The 26,002-nt window shown below is 32.8% G+C and overlaps 3 protein-coding genes across 5 annotated transcripts in view; 1 reads left to right on the forward strand and 2 right to left on the reverse strand.

Moving 5' to 3' along the window:
- Positions 1-2,271: 2,271 nt before the first annotated feature.
- On the reverse strand, positions 2,272-17,637 carry LOC114326130 (polyprenol reductase). The gene is made up of 6 exons (XM_028274372.2): positions 17,375-17,637; positions 13,749-14,140; positions 8,003-8,197; positions 6,959-7,096; positions 6,624-6,787; positions 2,272-2,402 (listed from the first exon to the last, which is right to left on the reverse strand). The coding sequence occupies exons 2-6, from the start codon at positions 14,077-14,079 to the stop codon at positions 2,310-2,312; spliced, it is 921 nt and encodes a 306-aa protein (XP_028130173.1). The 5' UTR covers positions 14,080-14,140; positions 17,375-17,637; the 3' UTR covers positions 2,272-2,309.
- A 143-nt stretch (positions 17,638-17,780) lies between these two features.
- On the forward strand, positions 17,781-18,801 carry LOC114326131 (integumentary mucin C.1). The gene has a single exon (XM_028274373.2). It carries the CDS (start codon positions 17,894-17,896, stop codon positions 18,620-18,622), a length of 729 nt encoding a protein of 242 aa, XP_028130174.1. The 5' UTR covers positions 17,781-17,893; the 3' UTR covers positions 18,623-18,801.
- Positions 18,802-20,226: 1,425 nt separating this feature from the next.
- Positions 20,227-26,002, reverse strand: part of LOC114326133 (fatty acid hydroxylase domain-containing protein 2) — a 97,442-nt gene continuing 91,666 nt past the window's right edge. For all 3 annotated transcript variants that reach the window (XM_028274377.2, XM_028274379.2, XM_028274376.2), the window contains exon 6: positions 20,227-23,351. In XM_028274377.2, the coding sequence (XP_028130178.1) occupies positions 23,171-23,351 (181 nt within the window). In that variant the 3' untranslated portion in view covers positions 20,227-23,170. The remainder of the gene's footprint in view (positions 23,352-26,002) is intronic.

The following is a 26,002-nucleotide window of genomic DNA, read 5'->3' on the forward strand; positions in this document are numbered from 1 at the left end:
CAAGCGTTTTTTTTCATTTTTTTTGTGAATAATACATAAATATGAAAAAAGTCTTATACATATTATTATACAGACTTTGTAACAAATATATTTTTATTTATTAATAATGGGAACACAAAAAAAATTTTAAAACTCAAAACATTTTGCATACAAGAGTTAATAATTTTCTCAAATTGTTTTAGTCTCATAGTAATCTTATAATCTAAGTCATCAATTTTATCAGCCACGTGATCACTTATAGAATTAAGCTCTTTAAAAATTGAAACCAACTTAGCAGCTTTGACATTGTCTAGCTGGTTACATAGTTTGGAATTGACTAAAGCGTATGATGAGAAGAGTTTTTTTATGTTGTATGACCATAGAACGCCACCATGCCAATGGTTGTACATTAGATGTTTAGAAAATATATATGGATTAAAGGGTACAAACTTTGCCTGGTAATTAATAATAATTGGCAATGCCTCTGGATGTGAAGTGAAGTTTCTACATATTCCATACCAGTTTTTATTTGCTCTTGACTAAATTTACTTCCACTAAAGCGATGAGCAATCAAACTTGTCAAGAAATTAGCCAGGATCAAAGCCATTTTCATAAGCTCCTTGATTCGTATCATTTACCAAAAATTCGCCATTTGCGTGTTCAGTCTCGAATGCTTCCAGAAGTTCTAGCCATATCTCTGTAGTCTCTCCTTTAGTGCAAGTATTTGTTTGGACTTTGTCCCTGCACTGCAATATACTTTAATTTTTATAAATACCTAGTCTTTGGCATTTGCCTTTAACTTTGTATCATTTACAAGCTTTGTTACATCTTTATCAATACTTATTCTAAAAAATCCACAAGGAAAAGAAAATGTTTTTCCTGTAGTTGGCTGTATACCATCAATCACAAAATTGGAAAAAATCCTTTGTAGAAGGTATACATTTTTTTTTTATTAAAATCCCTTAAAAGGGCTAGATATCACAACAAAACGTTTTCGATTTTTATAAAAAATCATCATCAGTGTTAGATAAACTGGATGCTAGCTGACACACAAAAGAAAAATATCCGGGTAAAACCCTTTATGTAATATAGATGCCTTAAAAGTGCATACTTCAATAAAAAGCCCTGTGATGGTCACATGGCAACCAGGATAATGCCCTGAGGTAATGTATTGAAATTTCCCAACATGTGGGATCCAAATTGAGTTGTTTACATTTCAATGACTTAATGGCAACTGAATGCGAAATGAGTGATGTTTCTGAAAAAAGGGGGGGGGGGGGGGGAACAACTCAATTTGGATCCCACGTGTTGGGAAATTTCAATACATTACCTCAGGGCATTATCCTGGTTGCCATGTGATGTAGCCCTTTTAAGGGATTTTAATAAAAAAAAAATTATACCTTTTGCAAAGGATTTTTTTCCAATTTTTTTAATACTTATTCTATTGTTTAGAGCAAATGTGAAATAAAATTGGCCAGTTTTTCAACTAACTTTCTAAGCATTCCGATAAAGTATTCCAACGAACATCCTAATGCAATACAAGAGCAGAATCACCAGCTTCTCGGAATTTTGCGCTAGCAACATGTACATTTCTAAAATATTTGCAATTTTTTGACACTGTTCTTTATTCCTGGCACTTCTATATCGTGGGCAAGTAAGTTCATAATATGGGCTGGACAGCCATAAGTTATTATATGTATCTGTGCTGCCTAATTCCTCAAACAGATCCCTCTCGTTGTAAGAAATATGATTTAAACAATGTTTTTTTCTACGTTTTATTTGTTTAAAACGCGTAATTTAAAAACGAAAAATAAAACATGTTTAAAACAAAAAAAACCGTTTAAAACAAAAAAAAAACGTTTGTTTTGTTTAAAATAAAAAAACATGTTTTTTTTCAACCGTGAAAAAAATATATTTTAGTTCTTGTCAAAAATTTGACTCTTAAAAATAATTTATTGAATATTTATTCAAGGTAAAGATTTTATATGGCTGTATGACTTGTGAATTAAAGCTTTTGAATGACATTGTTATTGATATAATTAAAAGTTGTATTTTGTTTATTTATTTTTTATTCCCAGTAATCCTGAACAAAACATTTGTATGTTCGTGTAATTAGTTCGGAAGAAAACCAAGATATTCGTCATTAAAGTATACACATTCAGATAGCATACGATTCCGCATAGGAGTCTCCGCATACGAGGTAGGCATGTGGTTATCCATGACACTTTTTATAATTTGTGAAGTCAACTAACTAGGGAAAAGGGAAAGATGGGGTTAAATTAACTAAATAAATATAAAACAATTCAATATATATTTAGTATGTAAAAAACTTAATAAACAAATGGAATAACAGCCTTTCTTTTCTTTGGTAAATCTTTAAAAGTTTCTTGGTACCACCAGTGAGACAACAGCATTGTTTCAACCTAAAACAAAAATTCATCAGACAGGTACATTACAGACACTGCAAGAAGAAAAATAAACGTGGCTTGTCTTTTTAGTTTTGCATATAGCCGCTTAGAGGGCGCCACCAATACAACCTTCGGACACAAACGTAACCTTAATCTTTTGTTGACATAAATCGAGAGTTTCATTGCGATACAACAAGTCGTGTCGATACAGTGAATTTTTGAAATTAGCAAGTCGGTCAAAAAATGGATCTTAGCCGAGAACATTTTCGAGCAATAATTTTTTACAATTTTTGGGAGGGGATTATCTTGACGGTGTATGTCACGTTGAAATGGTTGCTGTGTTTGGGAACGAAGCATCATACCAGTCAACTATTTACCGCTGGTATTACGCGTGGTCGCTCTAGTCTCAGTGACGAATCCAGGCCAGGGCCTAGATTCTGTGCACTGTAGATATCTACAGTCGCTTTCTGTCGATGGCAATTGTCATGAAAATATTTGAATTTTTAGTTTTAATTCAAATATTTTCTTGTTTTACTAAGTGTCACTTCAGCATCAATTAGAGTTTAACCTAGCAAAACTAGAAAATAATTCAATTAAAGCTAAAAATTCAAATATTTTCATGACAATTGACATCGATAGAAGGCGATTGTAGATATCTACAGTGCACGGAATCCAGGGCCAGGTCCTCCCAAAACATCAGTCACACAGCGAAACATTGATACGGTTCGTCAACTAATAGACCAAGAGGCAGCGCTGAAAAATCTCTTTGAATTTACTAAAGCTAGATTTTTCACAGTTAATTACTGTGAGTGTGTAGAGAAACATACTGCGGTCGGTCAAGCGAAACGTAGAACAGGGGTTACTGAGAGGGTATCAAAGTTGCTTTCCTACGAAGGTAATTATTTCCATTTACTAAGGCTGAAAATCAGTACACACATCCTAAATTAAATATAAATAAAAGTTATTATAGTCGGTCAGCTGGATGACGGGACAGAGCCGGTCGGTCGGCCCCAATGTCGATTGAGGAAATTAAGCATTTTGGCTCGCAATTTTTTCGTCCAGCATGGATTTACTTGAAATTTTCACAGAAGGTAGGAAATAGTCCAAGGATCATTTTTTATATCATGCCGCTATCATACGATAAAACCTTGGGGGTGGTTGCCACCCCATCTCGGGGGTGGGAATTATTTATTACATTTTAACTATGTAATTTGATGGAAAAAGTGATTCTAAGAAAAAAATGTTTGTTACATTTTCTTCGTAAAACTAATATTTTTCGAGTTGTTCGCGCTTGAAAATAACAGTTTTTTGACGAAAAAATCGACTTTTCGAAATTTTTTAGAGGGTTTTTTGAGAATACCTAGAAAAATATTCTATATATTTTTGGCGATAAAAAGTTTCTTCAAAAATGATTTTGTAGGATTTTTAACGAGCTATAAGACTGTGTAAATTAATGTTGTTCTGAAGCTATTTTCTTGTGGCATTTTTATAATCATTTTTAGGTAAAATTGTGGCTTATTTCTCATTTGAATATACTTAATTATGTGTAAATTAAATTTCATAAGATCCCTTAGTTTTTAATTGGGCCGGGTTTAAAGGGCTCGAATAAGGGGATGCTTGCTGGTAAATAGAGGTTTTAAACAGCTATATCTGGCTAACTATTCACTGTAATGAAAATCTATGTACAGGGTAATTTTAGTCAATAAAAAAGCTACAATTTATTAGTTAATAATTTTTTTCGTATCTTCAGTATTTTCGGAGATATTTTGAAGTAAAAGGTGAAAAATACCAAATTGCAAAAAATCAATTTTTCTTTAAACTCAAATTTTTACAAAATTGGGCATTTTAAATAAGTCAAACTCCTTGAGTGTATTGATAATATAAACATAAAAGGAACTACAGAAAGGTAAAGACCAATTTTGAATTAGGAAGGTAGTTAGGGGGTTGTTTTCACTGATTTTTTCGTAGAGAAAAGCAGGTACCGACATTTTTTTGATTATAAGTCGCTTAATTTTCATGCTAAAAACTTTTTATTATTTTTATTTGAAAGGTCCAATTGTATACTTGAAAAAAGATTATTTAAGTTTTCCTAGAAAAATGCAAATTTTTCCCATTATTTGGCTTTGAATATTTCAAATTATGCATTTGACGAAAAAAGCTAACCTTTAACATGCCGTATATCGGTTTGTATTGGTCTTAAAGATATTATAGGAAAAGAATTTGCTTTGTGTTACTAAAAGATACAATTTCGATATCTAATGTTTTTTTGATTAAATGCATATTTTTCGAGGTAATCTCAAAAAAACCCTCTAAAAAAGTCGATTTTTTCGTCGAAAAACTGTTATTTTCAAGCGCGAATAACTCGAAAAATATTAGTTTTACGAAGAAAATGTAAAGAATATTTTTTCTTAGAATCACTTTTTCCATCGAATTGCATGGTTAAAATGTAATAAAAAATTCCCACCCCCCGCGATGGGGTGGCAACCACCCCCAAGGTTTTAGCGTATGATAGCGGCATGATATATAAAATGATCCTTGGACTATTCCCTACCTTCTGTGAAAATTTCAAGTAAATCCATGATGGAAGAAAAAATTGCGTGCCGAAATACTTCATTTCCTCAATCGACTATTGGGGCCGACCGACCGGCTCTGTCCCGCCATACAGCTGACCGACTATAATAACTTTTATTTATATTTAATTTAGAATGTGTGTACTGATTTTCAGCCTTAGTAAATGGAAATAATTACCTTCGTAGGAAAGCAACTTTGATACCCTCTCAGTAACCCCTGTTCTACGTTTCGTTTGACCGACCGCAGTATATGTTTCTCTACACACTCACAGTAATCAACTGTGAAAAATCTAGCTTTAGTAAATTCAAATAGATTTTTCAGCGCTGCCTCTTGGTCTATAACTGTTTTACCAATTGCTTTGAACGTGTATAAAGTGTATCGATCTTGGTGGGACATATTTTGAAAAGCAATAAAGTACTTTAAGTCTATATATTTTTTGTTTTTATGGCTATAGCAAAACTAAAAAGACAACCTATTGTAGAAAGACACTCAAATTTCAATATTCCTAAAAATGAAATAGGTTAATTGTTTGATATTCCCAACACTAACATCAGATCAGTCAAACGCCTTACCAGCAAACAAAATATTTTGGGTATGTTATTTGATCAGACATAAAAAATATACGGAAACTCAATAATTGAAGGAAAGGTGGAAGTCCCTAGACAAAAAAAAAGATTGCCAACAAGATGGATTGACCAAATCACAGGTATCTGCAAAACATCAATGCATTAAATAAAAGAAATGATCAGAGACAAAGATCTATGGAAATAGGCAAAACAAAACATCACGACGACCACTACATTTCCTCTCAGAGGTCAAGCCTGATGACAGAAGAGAGAGAGAGATTGATCTTAGTTTTCGTCTGTTTGCTACTCAAGTCAAAATGTATAGCAAATTAACATCAAATATTAAGTAATAGATATGAAGAAAGAGTTACAGAAGATTGTTGAGGAACTTGATAGAAAAGCGACATATGTAGGTCTAGAGATTCACTATATAAGTAAAACCAAGAAGGCAAATTAGAAATAGTAGTCAAACAGAATAAATTAGAGCAGATGGCAGAATACATAAGCCTAGGAGAGATAATAAAACTGAACAGGAACAATCAAACAGAAGAAATAAAAAGAAGAACTAGATTAGCATGGGCGAGCATCATTTGGCAAACATATCTAAATCACCATCATATTATTCTAAAAATTAAAAAGTACCCCCAATACATGCGAACGAAAGTATTCAACCAGTGCATATTACCAGTTATTACATATGGCTCACAAACATAGACTTTCACAAAGCAGAACATCGACAGGACATTCAAAAGATTCGGACAGGATATCCAAACAAAGAGCAATGGGAAGACAGATGCTGGGTATCGGTCTTAAAGACAGGAAAATAAACTCATGGATCAGAGAAAAAACAAAGGTGAACGATGTATTAAGACAGGTTGCAAAACTTAAAAGGAACTTCGCCCGCAACACTCTGCGGCAAAAAGATGGAAAGATGGAAAATCACAGATGAGATGGATGAACGACCTTAAGAGAATGTCAGGAAAGGATTGGATGCAGATCGCCCAGAACAGATACCAATGAAGATTAACAGGGGAGGCCTTTGCCCAGGAATGGACGTTTAAGGTTGATTAGATTATTAGATAGTAATTAATAATCTTACCTGATTTACAATCACCCATGCATAAACGAAGAACCATGTGATATTGTATCTTAAAATTATTGTTAGCGCTGTATACATTACGATTTCAGCTGCCTGTAGAGGACTTGATATGTATTCGAACCAGTCACCTCGTGGTAATTTGTGGTCACTAGTTATAATTTGTCCTAAAATAAAAACTTAATTTTAAAGCAATGCATTAAAAAATATTTTATTATTGTATGTACAACAGTTTATTGATGTTATTTCAATCAACGGTACAACAAAGGAGCATTTTACCCTTTAATTTTACTCGCTGTAAACTAAATAATACTAGGAAAGGATTTCAAAGTACTCACCCGATTTATTTTTTCTTAATTTGGCCAAAATTTCAGTGGCTTTGTACTGATGCCACCAGGCCCACAAGAATAGAAGTACAGACAGTTTCTCTATATATGTAAGGGTTGAAATATCTACGTTTTCAAACTCGTATGGAGCTAAAAATATATAAAAAAATAATATTGCTGTTGTATCTGCAGATTCAAAGAAAAACACGACATATGATGAAAATCATTAGTTAAGCGTGCAAAAAAAAACATCTTTTTTGTCCTGATGGAATGGTTTACTTTTAAATTACAGACAAGAAACAGATATAAAACAGTGATAAAATAAGTAGAGAGCTTGATATTACTGTAGAGACACATATAATGAATTTGATATGTAATCCTTTGTCACCTAGTGACTGCAACATTTCTCCTGGTATTGTGTCTATTCCTGGCGCTAATATGGTTGGTTCCAAAAAATCTGTTAGGTTAAAAAATCCGTTTTTTGAATTTTTTAGTCCATTTCCCTCAAAGTTAACTATGTAGATACATTAGATTATATAAATGTGACGGCTAGCTTTAATAACTATTTTTTAATTGCTAATTTTAATTATTAGCTTTTCTCCTTAAACGAAATAATGCTGTGATAATACGCTTCATTTAAAATTCACATTTGCTCCGCTCGTATGTATAAGATTAATGGCATTTTCTACCTAAATCCCCTTTCAGTTTAAAAATACCAGATCTAATTTCCCATTTAGAATTTAGCCAGCCTCTTTATGTCAATAAACCAGTTTTTAAATGCATTCGAACCTTCAACTTCTTAAAAACCACATGTGACAACATAAATGTTTTTAGTTCAGTCCAGTCAGTCACAGCCCAGCGGGCGTCGGAATAGGTCAACAATAACAAACCCTCTTTCGAGACATAAGCACGCTCTTTTACCGAAATAAAGATATTATTGACAGTTTGTTGTTTTACATTTATTTATTATTATTTTATTTGTTTCCGTGGACAATAAGGTTATCACACGCATCCAACCACACCACGGAATAAATAAAAAAAAAGTAAAATACTTACAAACATATGCAAATTTCGGTGCTTCGCATAAAATGGCAAGTGCCGTTGCTGGATAATAGACAATCCCAACAAGGTATTGAGGAATGTTGATATAACTATGTTTGCCAAAAATTGAAACGAAGTGTGTATCATAAAATCGTCTTATTACTTGCAGTGACATCAGACAAACTACTACATAAGTTTGAGTTGGTGTAACTAAAAAGATTATAAGAAAATATCCGCAGATATTACTAGTAAATTCTTCTTTTATTACGGATAATAGTAGAGAGTGGGTCACCCAATCCAGACATGACACAGCGTGCCTAAACTCGAGAGATACTACTCCTATAAAAAAAATTATATACGGTCAAACATAAGTGAAATGCTCCTCATCTACTCATATAAGGTCATTTAAGATGCAGATCTGAAAGCATCCACGGAGACACATTAATTTTAATTAATATAACATTTCAGTATAAATTCAATTTTGTTGACTATAATAAATTTAACCACCTCTGTGTTGAATCTGAATTCGAATTTTCTATTACTTTCAATAAGAAGCTTAATACTTTTCTCATTGTTGTGTACAGACCCCCTAAGTCTATTGTGTGCAGCTATTCTTTCAAAGAATGGAATCCATGCTTGAAAAAATTCCACAAAATGCATTTATTGTCTTGACAGGTGACTTTAATATTGATTATCTGGATTCATCACACAGCCATGTTATTACCAATTCAAATTTACTTAATAGTTTTAATTTGAGAATTCTGGTTAACGATCCAACCAGAGATAGCAGCATATTGGATTATATTTGTACTAATCTACATCCAGATCTGACTGAGTGTAGAGTGATTCCCTATTTTTCATCGGATGATGATGCCATTCTATGTGAATTTCCCCTTAAGAATCCACCTCATACAGCCAGATGGGGTAGAATTTTCAGCAAAAGAAATTTTGACAGGTTTATCAAATTATGTAATCAGGAGGATTGGAATAATATTTTTTGCTCTCCTGATTTGCTCCATCAATTTCATCACACTCTCAGGAAGATTTTCAATTTGGCATTTCAAAAAAGAATTCTTAAAAAGAAAAATAAGAAAACTTGGGTTACTAAAGGAATTAGAATTTTCTGGAAAAACTTAAGATCGTTAAACTACATTAAAAAACATATAATATGCAATGATGAATTTTTGATATATTTCTATAAATATAGGTCCATATATGGGAAGGTTACTAAATTAGCAAAATGTATATCTTTTAAATGTCGAATGGAAAATGCCAATAATAAACAAAAGGAATCTTGGCGTATAGTTAATAATCTTAGAGCTACAGTTCCTCGGACTACTGATGTAGTCTTAGACCCTGGTGAGCTGAATGAATATTACTGCTCAGTAGGTCCAGAACTCGCTGGAAAAATTGATTCTTCTTCTAATCCAATGCATTTTTTAAATGGAGTAAACATTACAAATTCTTTTTATTTTCTTCCCACTAATTCGGCTGAAATAAAAAATATACAAAGCATTAAAACTTCTATGGCTGCAGGCTGGGATGATATCCCATCCAAGGCCGATGCCACATTATGCGTTTTGACCGAATGCGGTGAAAACGCATCCGTTTCCAACGCAACCGGACCGACCTGTCACACTATGCGTTTAGTCTGGTGCAGTTTGTAAGCGCGTACCGATGACTCAAAACGCATCCGTTTCCAACGCAACCGGACCGATCTGTCACACTATGCGTTTTCACCGGATGCGGCGGAAACGCATCCGGTCAAAACGCATAATCTGACATCGGCTTTAAGTTTTATCCCATCTTCCTCATAATGTTCTGAAAATTTTAGCGGAGGCAATTAACACATCTTTTTCAACAGGTCACTTTAGCGATTGTTTAAAATGTGCTAAGGTTATTCCTTTATATAAAGGTGGTGACCACGATTTACCTGCTAATTACCGTCCTATCTCTTTGTTACCTTCGCTTTCAAAGGTTGTAGAAAAATTGGTCAAAATACGAATGATGACTTTCTTACAAAAACACGATTTACTTTCTTCCCGCCAATTCGGTTTCCAGTCATTAAAAAGTACATATGATGCCATCTTCGAATTCATGGAAAAACTATACTTAGACTTAAATAACGATTATGTTGCTGCTGCAGTTTTCTGTGATCTATCTAAAGCCTTTGACTGTGTCAATCACAAAATACTTCTTAATAAACTGGAAAGATATGGTTTTAGAGGCACTACTCTAAAGTGGTTCAGTTCATACTTGGAAGACAGATGCCAGTCTGTATCAATCAATGAGCGCTATTCTAGTAATATCTTTATTAATTGTGGCGTACCTCAAGGCTCTGTCTTGGGTCCTATCTTTTTCTTGATCTATTTTAATGACATAATTAACCTCGATATTAATGGCCAGTTTACTATATTTGCAGATGATACCACAATTTTATGGCAAAACAAGAACTCTAAGGTACTGAACAAGATAATTAGTAGTGATATGCTAAAAATCTTAGAGTGGTGCAAAGCTAATCATTTGACATTTAATTTTTCAAAAACCAAATTAGTTTCTTTTAAGAATGATTTAAACAACATTACTCTGGGGAATGAAGGCATTTGTTCTGACACTGTTAACCAATTTTTAGGTCTCTATATTGACAATAAACTTAAGTTTGAGCAACACACTGTATATTTAAGCAAAAAGGTATCATCGGGTTGCTTTGCTGTCAAATCAGTTGCACACCATTTGGATTTCAAGATTGCAAAAAGTGTTTATGTGGCCCTGATTGAATCTAATTTGAGATACGGTATTGCCTTTTGGGGTAGCTGTTCTCTTCATCATTTCAGTAGAATCTTTATGCTACAAAAGAGAGCACTTAGATATTTATGCAAGGTCAAGTTTGGTACATCATGCAGGCCTCTGTTCCGGAAACATGGTATCTTGACACTTCCTTGCATATATATCGTTGAATTAACGTGCTTAATTAAAAAAAAAAAAACAAAGAGGATATTCGGACAGATTCCCAACACTCGTCTAACTTACGTTATTCCACTTCCAATTCCCTCTTCTACTTCTACACTAATTAAAAAATCATTTATTTACACTGGAAAGAAAGTGTTTAATCACCTACCACGCAATATAAGATCCTCAAGCAATATTTTTGTATTCCGAAGAGCAATCAAGAAGTTTTTATTATCTGTGTTACTATAGTATCGAGGAATTTTTTGAGGACAGTTGCGCTAATTGATGGCTCTTTTTATTATGGAAGTTTTATAGTTAGTATTTTAATGTATCTTGTAGGTACTGCGTTTGTACTATTAGTCCAGAAAGCCACTGCGCATCCGCTAGGAAAAATATTCTGATTCGGATTTTTTGCACAATCTTACTCAAAAAGGCTTTTAACAAATTTGCATCTTGCCAGGACCAAAAGGTGGTCAAAAATTTTTTAAACCTTTTTTTTTCCTAAAATAATTTTTTCGCATGGAAAAAAGGTTTTTTTAGGTTTTTTGGATCATTCCAAACAGAAAAGGTCTTTAGTGACTTTTCTCTAAAAATGATAGTTTTTGACATATAAGCGATTAAAAATTTAAAAATTGCGAAATCGGCCATTTTTAACCCTCAAAAACTATGTGAAAAACTGAAAATTTGAATGTTGCCAAGGTAGGTAGATATTCTTTAAACATCGATTGTTGACATCCCGAAGAGTTTTTTGCAATACAATATTCAAAACTCCTTTGTTTTTTAATTGCTAATCAAGCGTGCGCGACACTATTTTCCACCGTTGCATGTGTATACAGTATGTTGCAAATGAAAGGAATAAATTCGTTATTTCGTAAACCGACGACTTTAAGGAAAAATCCCGAAACAGGTCGATTTTTATTTTTAAGTTATGATATTGTGGCATACACATTGAGAATAGGGGTCGTGTGCTAGCTCATTTGAAAGGTTCTTCAATTCTCTATATTCAGTAATATAAACATTTACATAATTATTTATACAGGGTGTCAAATTATTTGACAAAAAAAGAAGAATGTATGTAATTTATTTAATTCAAAATACATTTTACTGCTTTCAAAAATCAGAAAACTAAGTTAATTTCACAAATAAACATTGCTTTTCGCTTAAATTAAATGTTCAAACTTCCATGAGGCAGGTGGCTGGCGGGAACTGGCTTGAACACTGAATTTAATTGAAAAGCAATGTTTATTTGTGAAATAAACATTTTTTAGTTTTCGGGTAACAGTAAAATGTATTTTGAATTTAATAAATTACATACATACATTCTCCTTTTTTTTTCAAATAAAAACTTGTTTTTGGACACCCTGTATAAATAATTATGTAAATGTTTATATTACTGAATAGAGAATTGAAGAGCCTTTCAAATGAGCTAGCACACGACCCCTATTCTTGTTTAAAAAAATCTTCGATTACGTCATCACGTCCAAATGGATGACGTCACTAGTATACCATATATAATATGCCACAATATCATAACTTAAAAATAAAAATCGACCTGTTTCGGGATTTTTCCTTAAAGTCGCCGGTTTACGAAAAAACGAATTTATTCCTTTCATTTGCACCATACTGTATACACATACAACGGTGGAAAATAGTGTCGCGCACGCTTGATTAGCAATTAAAAAACAAAGGAGTTTTGAATATTGTATTGCAAAAAACTCTTCGGGATTTCATCAATCGATGTTTAAAGAATATCTACCTATTTTTACCTTGGCAACATTCAAATTTTCACATGGTTTTTGACATAGTTCTTGAGGGTTAAAAATGGCCGATTTCGCAATTTTTCAATTTTTAATCGCTTATATGTCAAAAACTATCATTTTTAGAAAAAAGTCACTAAAGACCTTTTCTGTTTGGAATAATCCAAAAAACCTAAAAAAACTTTATTCCATGCAAAAAAAATAATTTTAGGAAAAAAACAAAAAAAAAACGTTTAAAAAATTTTTGACCACCTTTTGGTCCTGGCAAGATGCAAATTTGTTAAAAGGAGTCCTTTTTGAGTAAGATTGTGCAAAAAATCCGAATCAGAATATTTTTCCTAGCGGATGCGCAGTGGCTTTCTGGACTATATACCACGTTGTGTTTTATAAATGTAAACTCATTTCTAGAAACAATAAATTTTCTCTTTCTCTCTCTCTCTCTAAGTAACATAACGTGCCTGAGTACGCTAGTAGTGACCTCTATACGACAACAAGAAGTCAGGCGACTTCTCTTCAATGGCGAATTAGCTGAACTGCAACTCCAAGCTTTCTGGAAGCTATTGGGCGATGTTAGGAATAACCTTTTATTCTGACAATACATCTACAATTTATTCTTAAAGAGGGTAAGCTGGGGCTTCATATAGAGGTCGCTGCATGTTATGTTACTAAAATGGCCATATATGAGTAAATGAGGAGCATTTCACTTTAGTTTGATCTACCACATGTGCTCCTGATGAGGAATAATAATTGAAATATTGTGTAACATTGAAAAACAAAACTTTGACCTTATATAATTTTTTTGTAGGAATAATATCTCTTGAGTTTAGGTGCGAAGTGTGCCTGGATGGTTTAGGCGATTCACTCTATACTGATGATCCTTTGATAGAATATTAAGGATTACCATTCAACATTTGAATGTCGTTATTTATTCTAAAGAGATCTAGAAGATATCAAAAAATCATCCTCACCACTTCAGACAAGTCAGTGAAATTTTGTTTTCATATCATCTCGACTATAACAGTGTTGGTATCAATAATTGCAATATGTATACTTACCAAAAGAAACTCTTTCTTGTCCACCCACCAGATCTATCAGCTCTATGACAAACCATGGAACTTCATACTTCAACAGGTATACAGCAGTAACCATGGCGAATACCACAGCGTAGCAGTTCAGAGCCACCACATAAAAATGCTTGAAACATGCTTTAGGAATCTCTATGAGAAATTTTGAAAAACGTTTACTCTTTTCTTTGCTAGCAAACTTGCCATATCTAAGAGCTTGTGAAAATACGGTTGGCAAGTTTTCTTCGAACAAGTTTACTATATTGGAGAAGAGTATCATCAGGGTTGAAGCTAAAGAAAAGCCAAGGAGAATGTAATTCATTTTTGTTTTATTTTGTTTTGCAGATCTCTGTTTCTAAAGTATCATGCCGGAAACTTGACAGCTGAAAAAACGATTAGTTTATTATCTACATTATATTTTCAGTGAAACCAAAGGAGAGGCTACAGGCAATCATCTATTAGCAATCATCATTGCTATTCTAGACACTACAGCCCAAAAGAGTTCTGTTGAGCTGCATCCAATTCATTCTCTGAGATTTCTCAGCAAAGACATTTTTTTTCTACCTATGCTGCTCCTTCCTTGAATCTTTCCCTGAATTATTAATTTTGTGAATTCATATCTGCCACCACATGCGCCATATGCCCCAGATATTGTAGTTTCCTTACTTTGATTGTATTCAGTATCTCCCTGCTGTTCTCTATTCTTCTTAGTACAGTGGTACCTCGATATACGAGCGCTCTAATATACGAGTGTTTTGAGGTACGAGCCGCCAAGCGAGCGATGTTTTGCTTTGAGATGAGAGCAAAGTTTGAGATACGAGGAACCGCTCTTTATTAAAATTCATGCCTCTTTTGGACTACCTACTTCTAAATTGTATTATAAAATAAATGGTAGTTTTACTGGTAATAGATCTTTACGGCCCCGCCATAAAGATTATTTTATGGGTCTGCATGTGACTATTACTTGGACCGACAAATGATATAGACATTGTAAATTAAATCCGACAAAAATTCGTATTCCGCGTTTTCATCCCAACCATATTGCATTCTGTTAACCGGAAACTTTTTAACCGAAACATCGTTTAACCGAAACATCGTTTATCCAAAATGGCTGACAGTTTCAATAATTTCGTTAATAAAAAGTAAATTAAAAAAAAGCAATAAAATTAAGGAAAATGAACATGTTTAGAGTGTTTTTTTAAGAAATCTTCTATTTTCTTTTGTATTTTCCTTTGACAACGATGTTTTGCAGATATATCTCTTCAATACAAATGTAATTTCATACAAGAAGAATACAAAAAACAATGTTATTTTTAACCGAAATTCTTGTTATCCGAAACAGCATTCCCCCCAATTATTTCGGTTAACGGAGGTTTTACTGTATAGACCTAGACCTCAGTCTGTCGGCTTTGCTTGTTTTTGAAGTATTTTTGATAAAGTTGTTTCACATTTAGTTTTATAACCATGGGTTCGAAGAAGAAGATACTGTCGATTGACCTAAACGTGAAATCATTGAAAAACATGAGCAAGGTGTACGAGTAACTACTGAGGTGGTTTTTTTGGGACTGGAACGGATTAACGACATTTCAGTTAATTTCAATGGGGAAAATTGCTTTGACATACAAGCAAGGTTACGGAACGAATTACCCTCATATGTTGAAGTGCCACTGTACTTCTTCATTGGTTATTCTGCCTGTCCAGGAGATTCTTAGCATTCTGTGATATGTCCACATTGCAAATGCTTCCAATCTATTGAGACATTTTTTTTAAAGAGTCCATTCTCCACACCATACAAAAGAACAGAAAATACATAACACTTTAGTACTCTTTTCTAAGATTTAGGCTGAGGTCTCTACTACATAATATTTGTTTCATATTATTGAATGAACTTCTAGCCTTTTCTATTCTAACTCTGATTTCTTTGGTATAATCGTTTGTTTCATTAATGTTTGTCCCTAAATAGTTATAATTCTGAACTTATTCTATCGCTTTGTTATTTACGTGTAGATTGATGTTTCTAATATTTTTTCGTTGATATAAACATGATTTTTGTTTTCTTTTAGTAACAGACCAAATTCTTTACCCGTTGCAACAACCTTATCTAAAATTCTTTGTAGATCTGTAATATTTTCTGCTACTAGTATTGTATCATTAGCATTCTAATGTCACATATGGGTAGGCCATTTTATTTTTATGCCTGCTACTTCATCTTCTAATACCTTTTTGAATATTTCCTCGAGTATGCATTAACCTTCGGATGACCAAATTACCTTAGTACAAATGTGCACGGAAAAAAAGTTACAGCCCTTTGAAGTTACAAAATGAAAATCGAATTTTTCCAATATATAGAAAACTATTAGAGATTTTTGATTGAAAATGGACATGTGGTATTCTTATGGCAGTAGTATTTTAAGAAAAAATTACCCCCCCAAACTTTTGTGTATGTTCCAATTTTTTGGAAAAAAAGTTTTTAAAAACTTTTTTGTCTCTTAGTATTTTTTCCAAAAGTCAGTTTTTGTCGAGATAGTTCAATATTTGTCAAATCCACCACATATTTGTATATGGTAAAGTACGATTATGGAGACTTGGTAATAATATGAAAATTTATTTATGATTTACATTTTTAAGTATATTTTGAACCATATTAAAAAAGAAGCCACATCTCGATAAAAGATGCTTTATCAAAAAAATACAAAGAGGCAAAATAGTTTTAAAAACACTGTGTTTAACTAATGGTACCGCAGTAATAGTTTAATTGGAGCGTACACAAACATTTGGGGGGTTTAAAGGAACAAAACCCTCATAAAATTTGTATGTAAACATATTAAAAAAGAAGCTGCAACTCGATAAAAACTGCCTTATCGAAAAAATACTAAGAGGCAAAAAAGTTTTAAAAATATTGAATTTAACTAATGGCACCACAATAATATATTTGGAACGTACACAAAAGTTTGGGGGAGTTTAAGGGAACAAAACCCCCATAAAATTTTTATGGGGTGCACAAATTTCACTATAATTTTTCTTTAAGATGTTCTTTCCGTAAGAATGCCACGTGTCCATTTTCAACAAAAAGTCTCTAATAGTTTTCGATATATTCAAAAAAATCGATTTTCATTTTGTAACTTCAAAGGGCTGTAACTTCTTTTGTGTGCATATTTGTACAAAGGTAAGTTAGGTTCATTCGAACTATTTTTGGTCCCAGAATATTTGGTTTAATTTATGACCTGTATTTTTGTTACACCCTGTATATAATCTAGGAAGCAGACATAGATGTCCTGGTTTATATCTAAACATCTCTGTATTAGCACATTTACCATTTACAGCATTAAATGCTTCTCTGGTTCCTTGAACATTTCTAATTCCGAACTGAGTTTGGCCAATGTCTTGTTCTAACTTTCTATATATTCTAGGATGAATAATCTTTAGGAATACTTTTAGTATGTGGCACATTAGACTGATGGTACTTACGGTGTTCGCAAGAATTATATAGAAAATATCAAACACATAATATCTATTTTCATTTGAAATTCATTTGGGCTTGAAAGTGTTGGATATAAAAAAAGTAAATAAACAATATACAATTTATTAGTTTAAATGAGAGAGTACTTCTTACTTACCAGAGTATACACTTGTGACACTATGTTGATAATCTTCATCTAATGATAGATAAATATAGTTTTCTCTTTGTAACAAAAATTGGGGCCAGGAGAAAGTGTTATTTTATTATTAGAATCAATCTCTCAAGCATATTTTTTTTATTTCCATTATTAATGTTATTCTTGCATGATGAAAAATGTACGATTCTCGTATAATTGATTTTTATTATCTTTGTTATTTTTAAAAATAATTGTCTTAACCTCACACATATTTGTTTTTAAATAAAAATAAAATCAACTTTTTTTTATTTTACTGACGGAAAATCTACGCAACTAACAATACATCAATGAGAAAAATTACTCTAACGTGAAGTTGTCTGCAATCAAATTTTAAATCATGTTTGACGTTTGACTGTCAAACTTTGACAGATAAGAGAAGAAAATCACATGACAGATATCCATATGTTTAGTTGTGTGGTAAAATTTAATTTAATATTTACTAATGAATTGTGCCTATAAATCTAAATTTCGCTAAATGAAATGGCACAATTTGCCAAAGTATGTTTCCTCCTAATCGTGATAATATCGTGTTTCTCGAGAGGGACTGCTCAAGACAACAACACTACAAAAATAGTTTCAAATCAAACAAGCCCTGTTGTATCTAAGGCATTGGTGTCTAAGGAAACAACAGAGGAAAAAACGAAGGTAACTACACAACCCCCTCCTAATAGTCATAAGAGCAGGGAGCATGTGACAAGTGCTACAGAGAAAACATTAGATGTAACCTCAAATAAAACATCAAAAAATGTAACAAGTGTGAACACAACAACTTCAGAAGTACTTGTATCTAAAAATGTTTCTCAGCCCCTAAACATTACTGTGAACAACGCCCCAAAAGTTGTGAACACCACCTCAAAATTCGTAAACTCTTCCACACAATTAACTACTAATCATACTTCCAGTACTACCAAGGCAACTACAACATCTACTACTATTAAGCCAAAAAAACCTTTATTTACTGAACACGACGAAGTGGTGGTAGCTCCAGCAAAACCGAACTTAGATATTCCTATTTTAGCTCATATTGATACGACTATGGAAAAGAAGGTGAGACGGGCAGACTATGTAGTGCCAATTGTAGCTGTTATTCTGTCTGTTCCACTTGTGGCTGTTATTCTTTCTATTTTTTATAAAAAAGGTAAGGATTGGTGGCAACACCGCAACTACAGGAGAATGGACTATTTAATTGAAGGAATGTACAACAGCTGAAAAATACTCATATAATATTACGCTAGTATTTTAGCTTAGTCTTTGTATATAAATGTTGACAGATTATTATGTAATGTGCCTTTTTTATATGCAATACTTTTGTGATATTCTTGATAATACATTGTTATATTTTTATATATTATTCTATTAAAAATAAAGTATTATCTTTGAAAGCAAAATCTTGAGCTTTTATTTTGCTATTTTTTTTGTTTCTTCCAAGTGTTGGACACTTTTGTTTCTTCCAATTTATTTACGATTACAATTTAATTTCTTTCTGTCATTTTTTTCTTTGGATAGCATTCTTCCGAATACTATAGAAGCTAGTCTTAGTTTTTGTTGTCTCAGTTATCTGCTTTTCTTTACCAATTTTAATTGTATATGTCAACCGCGGTTTCGCTTATCCGCAGTTGCGATATTTGTTGAATCTTTAATGAGAATATTTTATTGTTTTTATATATTTTTATAATTTGACCAGTCGCATTAAATTACTCATGATACGCCACTGGCGCTTGTTTTTAGTAGTAATACTACGGCAATTAGTTTATAGTTCAGAAGGTTTAAAATACCGGTGAATGTAGGCGCTGATCTGTGCGTCTTTATTTTTGTTGATATGACTTATTTTATTGTTTCATTTATATATTATTTACATAATTTCATCATATTTCTTTCTATGTACTAATATACGTATCCAAATTGGGATTATATGTCATATTCTTCTTTGGATCGTGGATCCCTCGCCAACCACGGTTTCACCAACCACACCTTTCTCTTCGGAACGTAACCCCCGTGGTTGAAGAGGGATTACTGTACACACATTCTTCTGTTTTCCAATTTTGTAGTGACTATGTATATTTGTTCGTCTTCATTACTCATCACTTTTGCCGTTGACATATTCATTTTCTGGCCAACTTTTTACAAAGCAGTATTTAGTTGTTTTAACATGTCTCTCAACTCAAGAATAAGTACTGTTACTTATTAGAACAATATTATCGTGAGCAAGTTGGAAATGAGTCAAATGGGAACCGCCAATATTTATGTCTCTAGTTTATCACTGTAATGACTTCAAGAAATTTTCTAGCACCAGGACAAATAACTTTGGAGATATAGTGTCTTCTTAATATATATCTCTATTTATTTGAAATCTTTCTGTTTCCATATTTCCTATTGACTTAAACATTGGATGTGACATTTTCATGTGTATTTTTTAACAGGTTTGTATATCTACAATCTATTTCAGCTTGTAGATACACAGACCAGTAGTTTTGGCTTGTATGAAGGTCCACACATTTCATCTGAAACAAACGCTCTGTGGAAATCAATGAATTCCAAGTGGAGGGGAACATTGTGTTCGGTGGTCTTTTTTATTAATATTCTTATAGTTTAAAAATGATCAACGATGCTAAACCCTTTTCGAAATCCTGCTTGCTCTCCTGGTTGACATGCATCGAATTTATTAGTTAATCAATTGGTGATAATCTTGGTGAGGTGTTTGTTCTTGTAAATGAGAGTTTCCTATGTTACTATTATCTCCTTTCTCAGAAGAAAGAGGAAGAAAAGGGATAGTACATGTTAGTAATCAAAAATTAATATAATAAACAACACAATCATTTTTAGATCAGTCTCATTTTATTCTCAAACCATCGTTACACATCTCTTAATAACAACACATTCTTTATTATTTAATATAAAATCACCAAAATATTTGAAAAACTTACACTTTCGGTGAAAGTTATGATTTAGAAGGGTAGGTTTTTTCAAAAAGATCTACATTCTAACTACAATAGAATTTAAATGATATAGTAATACTGTACATAAGCAGTAAAAACTTACATAAATTATTATATTATAATATATATCGAATCGACAAATTACATGTAAAAATATGTTTTAAGTAATTGATCCTAATAGGTAATAGTTTTAGTTGTCACTGCAATTTGGGATTGTTGGCAAATTTTAATAGACAGTTTTTTAAAATTCACAAGGAAAATAAAAATTACTAAAATCCTTTATAGCCGTGGTTCTCAATCTGTGGTACATGTACCACTGGTGTACATTTCATTATTTGAGGTAGTACAGAAAACTCAAAACAGTCAAAATATCAGCACCACTATTGGCACAATTATAGGTAATTAGATCACCTAGCTAGATAGGTATTTTAGTTAGGTGGTACCAAAAATAATAAAAAGTATTTGGTGGTACCTGACTCAAAAAGATTGAGAACCGCTGCTTTATAGAATACATATTTCATTTAAAACCCCTTAAAGGGCTACATCCTACATCACAACGTTTTCGAACTAAAAAGTTCATCATCAGTGTCAAAACCTGTAAACAGCACTGATGATTAATTTTTTAGTTCGAAAACGTTCTGTGCTGTAGCCCTTTAAGGGATATTTAATAAAATATACCTTTTATAAACGATTTTAGGAAGTTTTTAAATTTTGTAATTTCGAGCATCAAAGATAGATGTCGCTAACGGGCAAACATTGCATAGAGCTCGTCAATTGTGACGTCATGTCATTAAGTTTATTTTCAATGAAGTGCAGTACCGGATTTAGGTAGTGATCGAGTTTAAAAGTAAATTGAAAAACAATATTTTAACTAGTCAAACTCGACAAATGGTTTTAAAAATAACGTAAAATGCTTTTAAACATAGAGAGGAAAATAATTAGGGGTACTTAATATTCCACTAGATAAAATGTAGGAAAGAATAAATGCTGCAATATGTAATATGCTGTGTGTGACAAAGAAATGTCAGCTTTGCAGCAGAACAAAAATATATTATGATATAATATAATAGGAACAGTTGTATCTCTGCTTGCAGCAGAAACATGGACCCTAATTCAGAAGAATGAAAAACTTTTGGGAATATTCATGCGCAAAATACTTCGCAAAACATTGTCACTATTTCCAAAAGTGGCGCAAAAGAAATAACTTTGAATTATACTAACTCTTTAATGCGCCACATATCGTAACATTCATTAAAACATAGCGATTCAGATGGACTGGACACATCCCACATAACAATTTCATGTTCTTAGTAGATCCATAGAACATACTTTTCAGAAAAAGTATATGCTCAGAATATGCGTAATTACCATTACGAATGTGCAGAGCAGATGCTAAGTATGTACTACATTACAGTACTTAAACGTTCTATCTATATACTTAGAATGTACTAACGCACTTCTTTGTAGTATATACCAAAAATATACTTTTTAGAATATTCCAAGGAAGTGCTATAAACCTTCTATTTATATACTTAGCTACTATTTATATACTACCGCACATATTTTTAGTATATGGGAAGAATATACTTTTAGGAATGTTCCAAGCAAGTTCTAGCATTATTGTTGTGTGGGATAATACCAATGCCAAACAACACGACTGCTAGAAAACTAACCACAAGAAAACGTAAGAAGAAGAAGCAGAGGCCGACCGCGAATAAGGTGTTAAATGGAGTTAAGATCGACTTCTCTGTGTCCTGTAGCTCCTAAGTGGATCAAAGGGCGCTCTGCGCGTTTCTTAGTCGGTATAGATGATAGTGCTTGTTTGGCTAGATCAACGCACTCCTTACGTCGCAATTTGCTATTTAGGCATTTCGTCAGGTTTTTTATTTATTATTTCGTTTGTTAATATCTTACATTCCCTTCTATTTTTAACTTTATTTTTTACTTCTCTCCAGCTTAGTCCTATTGATTCGTGTTCATTCCTTACACTCCTCTTCCAAGTATTGCCTGACCTCCCCTTTCTTCGTGTACCCAATGGCTCGTACTCAAGTTCTTGTTTCGTTACATTGTTTGAACCTTTCCTAAGCGTGTGACCAATCCATTTCCATTTCCTTCTCATTATAGCTTTAAAGACGTACCTTACTTATATCTTGTTTATCGTTTTTGTATGTTTCAGCAGCGTATAGTAATACGCAGCTGTTAAAAACTCTAATTTTCGTGTTTCTTGTTATCTCGCTGGAACTCCAAATTTTAGATAGTGAGTTAAAGGTCCATTGAGGTTTAATTATTCTGTTTTGAACGACTGTTTTTGTCCCACCATCTGTATAACTGCTCCTAGATATGTGCATTTTTCTGCTTCTTCGACTTCTTCCTGATCCAGCTTAATTTTGTCATTTTCTTCTAAGATCGACTTAAGGATGTACATAATGAGAAGGAACCGAAGAGAATGGTGACAAATCTTAGAGAAGGTCAGGATATACAAAGGATTGTCGAGCTAGAGATGTTGATGATGACAGATACGATGACGATCGCAACAGTTTACGTCAAATCGATTAGCCGTAGATATATTAATTTATGTAAAATTTTTAACGCCTTTAACAAAATATAAAAATATTTTCCTATACTAATAAATTTTATCTCTCATCCATAAAAATAATATCTTATAAACAATTGTTTTATTTAAATACTACACTATATTAAATCACCTGCCATACTCACATTTTAGCACCAAGGTAACAACTTCTAATACTATCCTAAATATTAAATTATTTGTTTCCAAAAACTGAAAAACCTACCCTCTGATAAATAGCCTAATGTAGGTTTATACTGCACGTTGTTTCCCAAGTTTGTGTTTGCAGGTGTCCGCCTCAGGGAATGCTTCTCTGGGCGGTATGAAGCTCAGCATCATGATGTGTCGGATGTAAGCTCTAGATTGACGGAAGCTGCTATCAGTGCCGTGAAGTCTGTCCAGGACACCCAAGACGCCAAAGCAGTTGTTAAATCTGAAACATATGAAAATATGTTGGAATAAATACATCAAAGAAGTTGCTCGCAGTTAGTAAATAAGCCTATGCAATTAATTGTCAACAATGATCCAATTACAAAAATTAACCATTTTAAATACCTACTATTAGGATGTTGGATAAATAAGCCACTAAGTCCTGATGAAGAAATCAAAACTCGTATATAAATTGCAAGAGGAGCATTTATGAAACTTTGATCTATAATATCAAGGTAATCTGGAACAAGTACTTAAGCTGTGGAAAAGAAAATGTAATGACATGGGAATCCCTCCCAGTGACGAGACAACACTATACACTTTATGTTTCGCCGATGACCAAATTCGGATTGCTCAGGATCATGACAATTTGAGTTACATGATGCGGACGAATATAATATCTATAACAGATGGTATATTAGAAGAATATAACAAATAAGGTGTCGAAGTCAACATTAAGAAAACTGAAGCCACGTCTATTGGAGGGACAAAGCAGTCCATTATATTAGACGATGGGGTAGAAATTAAACACTGACTGTGATGAATACAAGTACCTACCTGGGCATGAAGATAACTCAAGATGGAACATCCGATGCTGCTTATAAAAGACAGAAACACAGGGTAGAAAAGTCATATCCATGATGAACCATGGGGACCAAACAATATCTAAACCGAACAAACAACTCGTATAAAATACCATACTTAAAAATGTAATCCCATAATATGGCAGTGGAGTTTGGCAAATGAAACAAAGAACAGAGAAAATGTTACTATAGGAACTGAAATGGACTTCTGGAGAAGAGCAGCAGGCAAATCAAGAAGTGATCGAACACGAAATGAGAGAATACGAGAAATAATGAGAGTCACGCGCGCTTAATATATGGTAAGGCCATGTACCGGGTGTCCCAATAAGAATGACCCTCAACCATATCTCAGGAACCGTTTATATTACAGCTTTGAGAAAAAAATATTTATAACAAAAGTTGTCTCATGAAAGGCCTGGAAATTATTTTCATAATTGTAGGTCCACCGCTAGAGGGCGTAATTGAATATCAAAAATTAAAAAATCAAAATTTTACAAAATTTGCCTAAATGAAGCCTTTGATTTCACAAGTTTAAGTCTATCTTTGCAAATAAGAGGTGGGGGTGAGTGGGAACCTTCTTATAAAAAAATGGCTGTAGTTCTGCTAAATCGAATTTTGCATACTTGGTCTTGTTGAAAACATCTCTTTTTCGTCAATGTAAGTGTCTTATTTTCGAAATAGCCCAATAAGTAATATTCAAGCTAGGAGGTGTTATTTAATTATTTTCAGAAATCTAGTTTTCTTTGCAAAATATTAAATACGAGTATGCATTTTTAATCCTGTATTACAAAATTAGACCACATTAGCAACAATACCGAAAACCGCATGTCGATTCCTTTTTCTATCTCGAGATATCTTAAGAAATGTGTAAATCTTAAACAACTGTTACTGTCAACGGTAAGAGTCTAAGGAAAAGTAGCGTGCTATGGAAAAACAAATAAACATTTTCCAGATGTAAACGTATATAATTAATTAAAACAACAATAAGACAAACAACACTATAAAATATAACACAGAAATAAAAGCAACTACTTACTTAGTATCTACTTAGTGACTGCGTAAATGTTCAAATTGTTGCCCATCATTTTCGATGCAAGCATTTACTCTTTCAAGAGTAGATTGAATAGCAACAGATTTAACTGTTTTAGACTTTTATTTATGGGGACGGATTAAAGACTTTGTTTTTGCCGCTAGGCCCATTCAAAGCATTGCGAAAGCAGAAATTGAGACTGCTGTTCAATCTACTCTTGAAAGAGTAAATGCTTGCATCGCAAATGATGGGCAACAATTTGAACATTTAGGTGGTCATTAAATAAGTAGTTGCTTTTATTTCTTTGTTATATTTTATAGTGTTGTTTGTCAGTTTGTCTTATTGTTGTTACAATTAATTATATACGTTTACCACTGAAAAATGTTTTTTGTTTTTTCTATAGCACACTACTTTTCCTTAACTTCGTTTACCGGTGACATTAACAGCTGTTTAAAATTTTACACGTTTCGTAAGATATCTGGAGATAGAAAAAAGGTATCGACATGCGGTTTTCGGTATTCTGTTGCTAATTTGGTCTAATTTTGTAATACAGGATTAAATATGCATACTTGTATTTAATATTCTCCAAAGAAAACTAGATTTCCAAAAATAATTAAATAACGCCTACTAGCTGGCATATTACTTATTAGGCTATTTCAAAAATAAGACACATTGACGAAAAAGAGCTGCTTTCAACAAGACCAAGTATGCAAAAATCGATTTAGCAGAACAGGACTTACAGCCATTTTTTTTATACGAAGGTTCCCACTCACCCCCACCTCTTATTTGCAAAGGTAGACTTATACTTGTGAAATCAAATATGCGCAGAAGAATGAAGAATACGATGATTGGATTTCCAGTGCCCTTTCATTAGGTAAATTTTGTAAAATTTTGATTTTTTAATTTTTGATATTCAATTACGCCCTCTAGCGGTGGACCTAGAATTATGTAAATAATTTCCAGGCTTTTCCCGAGGCAACTTTTGTTATAAATATTTTTTTCTCAAAGCTGTACTATAAACGGTTCCTGAGATATGACCGA

Source organism: Diabrotica virgifera, chromosome 5 (assembly GCF_917563875.1).
Source record: "Diabrotica virgifera virgifera chromosome 5, PGI_DIABVI_V3a".
In the NCBI taxonomy this organism is placed as follows: Eukaryota; Metazoa; Arthropoda; class Insecta; order Coleoptera; family Chrysomelidae; genus Diabrotica; species Diabrotica virgifera.

Coding starts and splice junctions, on each gene's coding strand:
- LOC114326130 (XM_028274372.2), bottom strand. CDS start 14,079: ATGAATTACATTCTCCTTGGCTTTTCTTTAGCTTCAACCCTGATGATA. Junction 7,097..8,002: donor ACCGAAATTTGCATATGTTT/GTAAGTATTTTA, acceptor ATATATTTTTAG/CTCCATACGAGTTTGAAAAC. Junction 2,403..6,623: donor CATGGGTGATTGTAAATCAG/GTAAGATTATTA, acceptor TTTTTGTTTTAG/GTTGAAACAATGCTGTTGTC.
- LOC114326131 (XM_028274373.2), top strand. CDS start 17,894: ATGGCACAATTTGCCAAAGTATGTTTCCTCCTAATCGTGATAATATCG.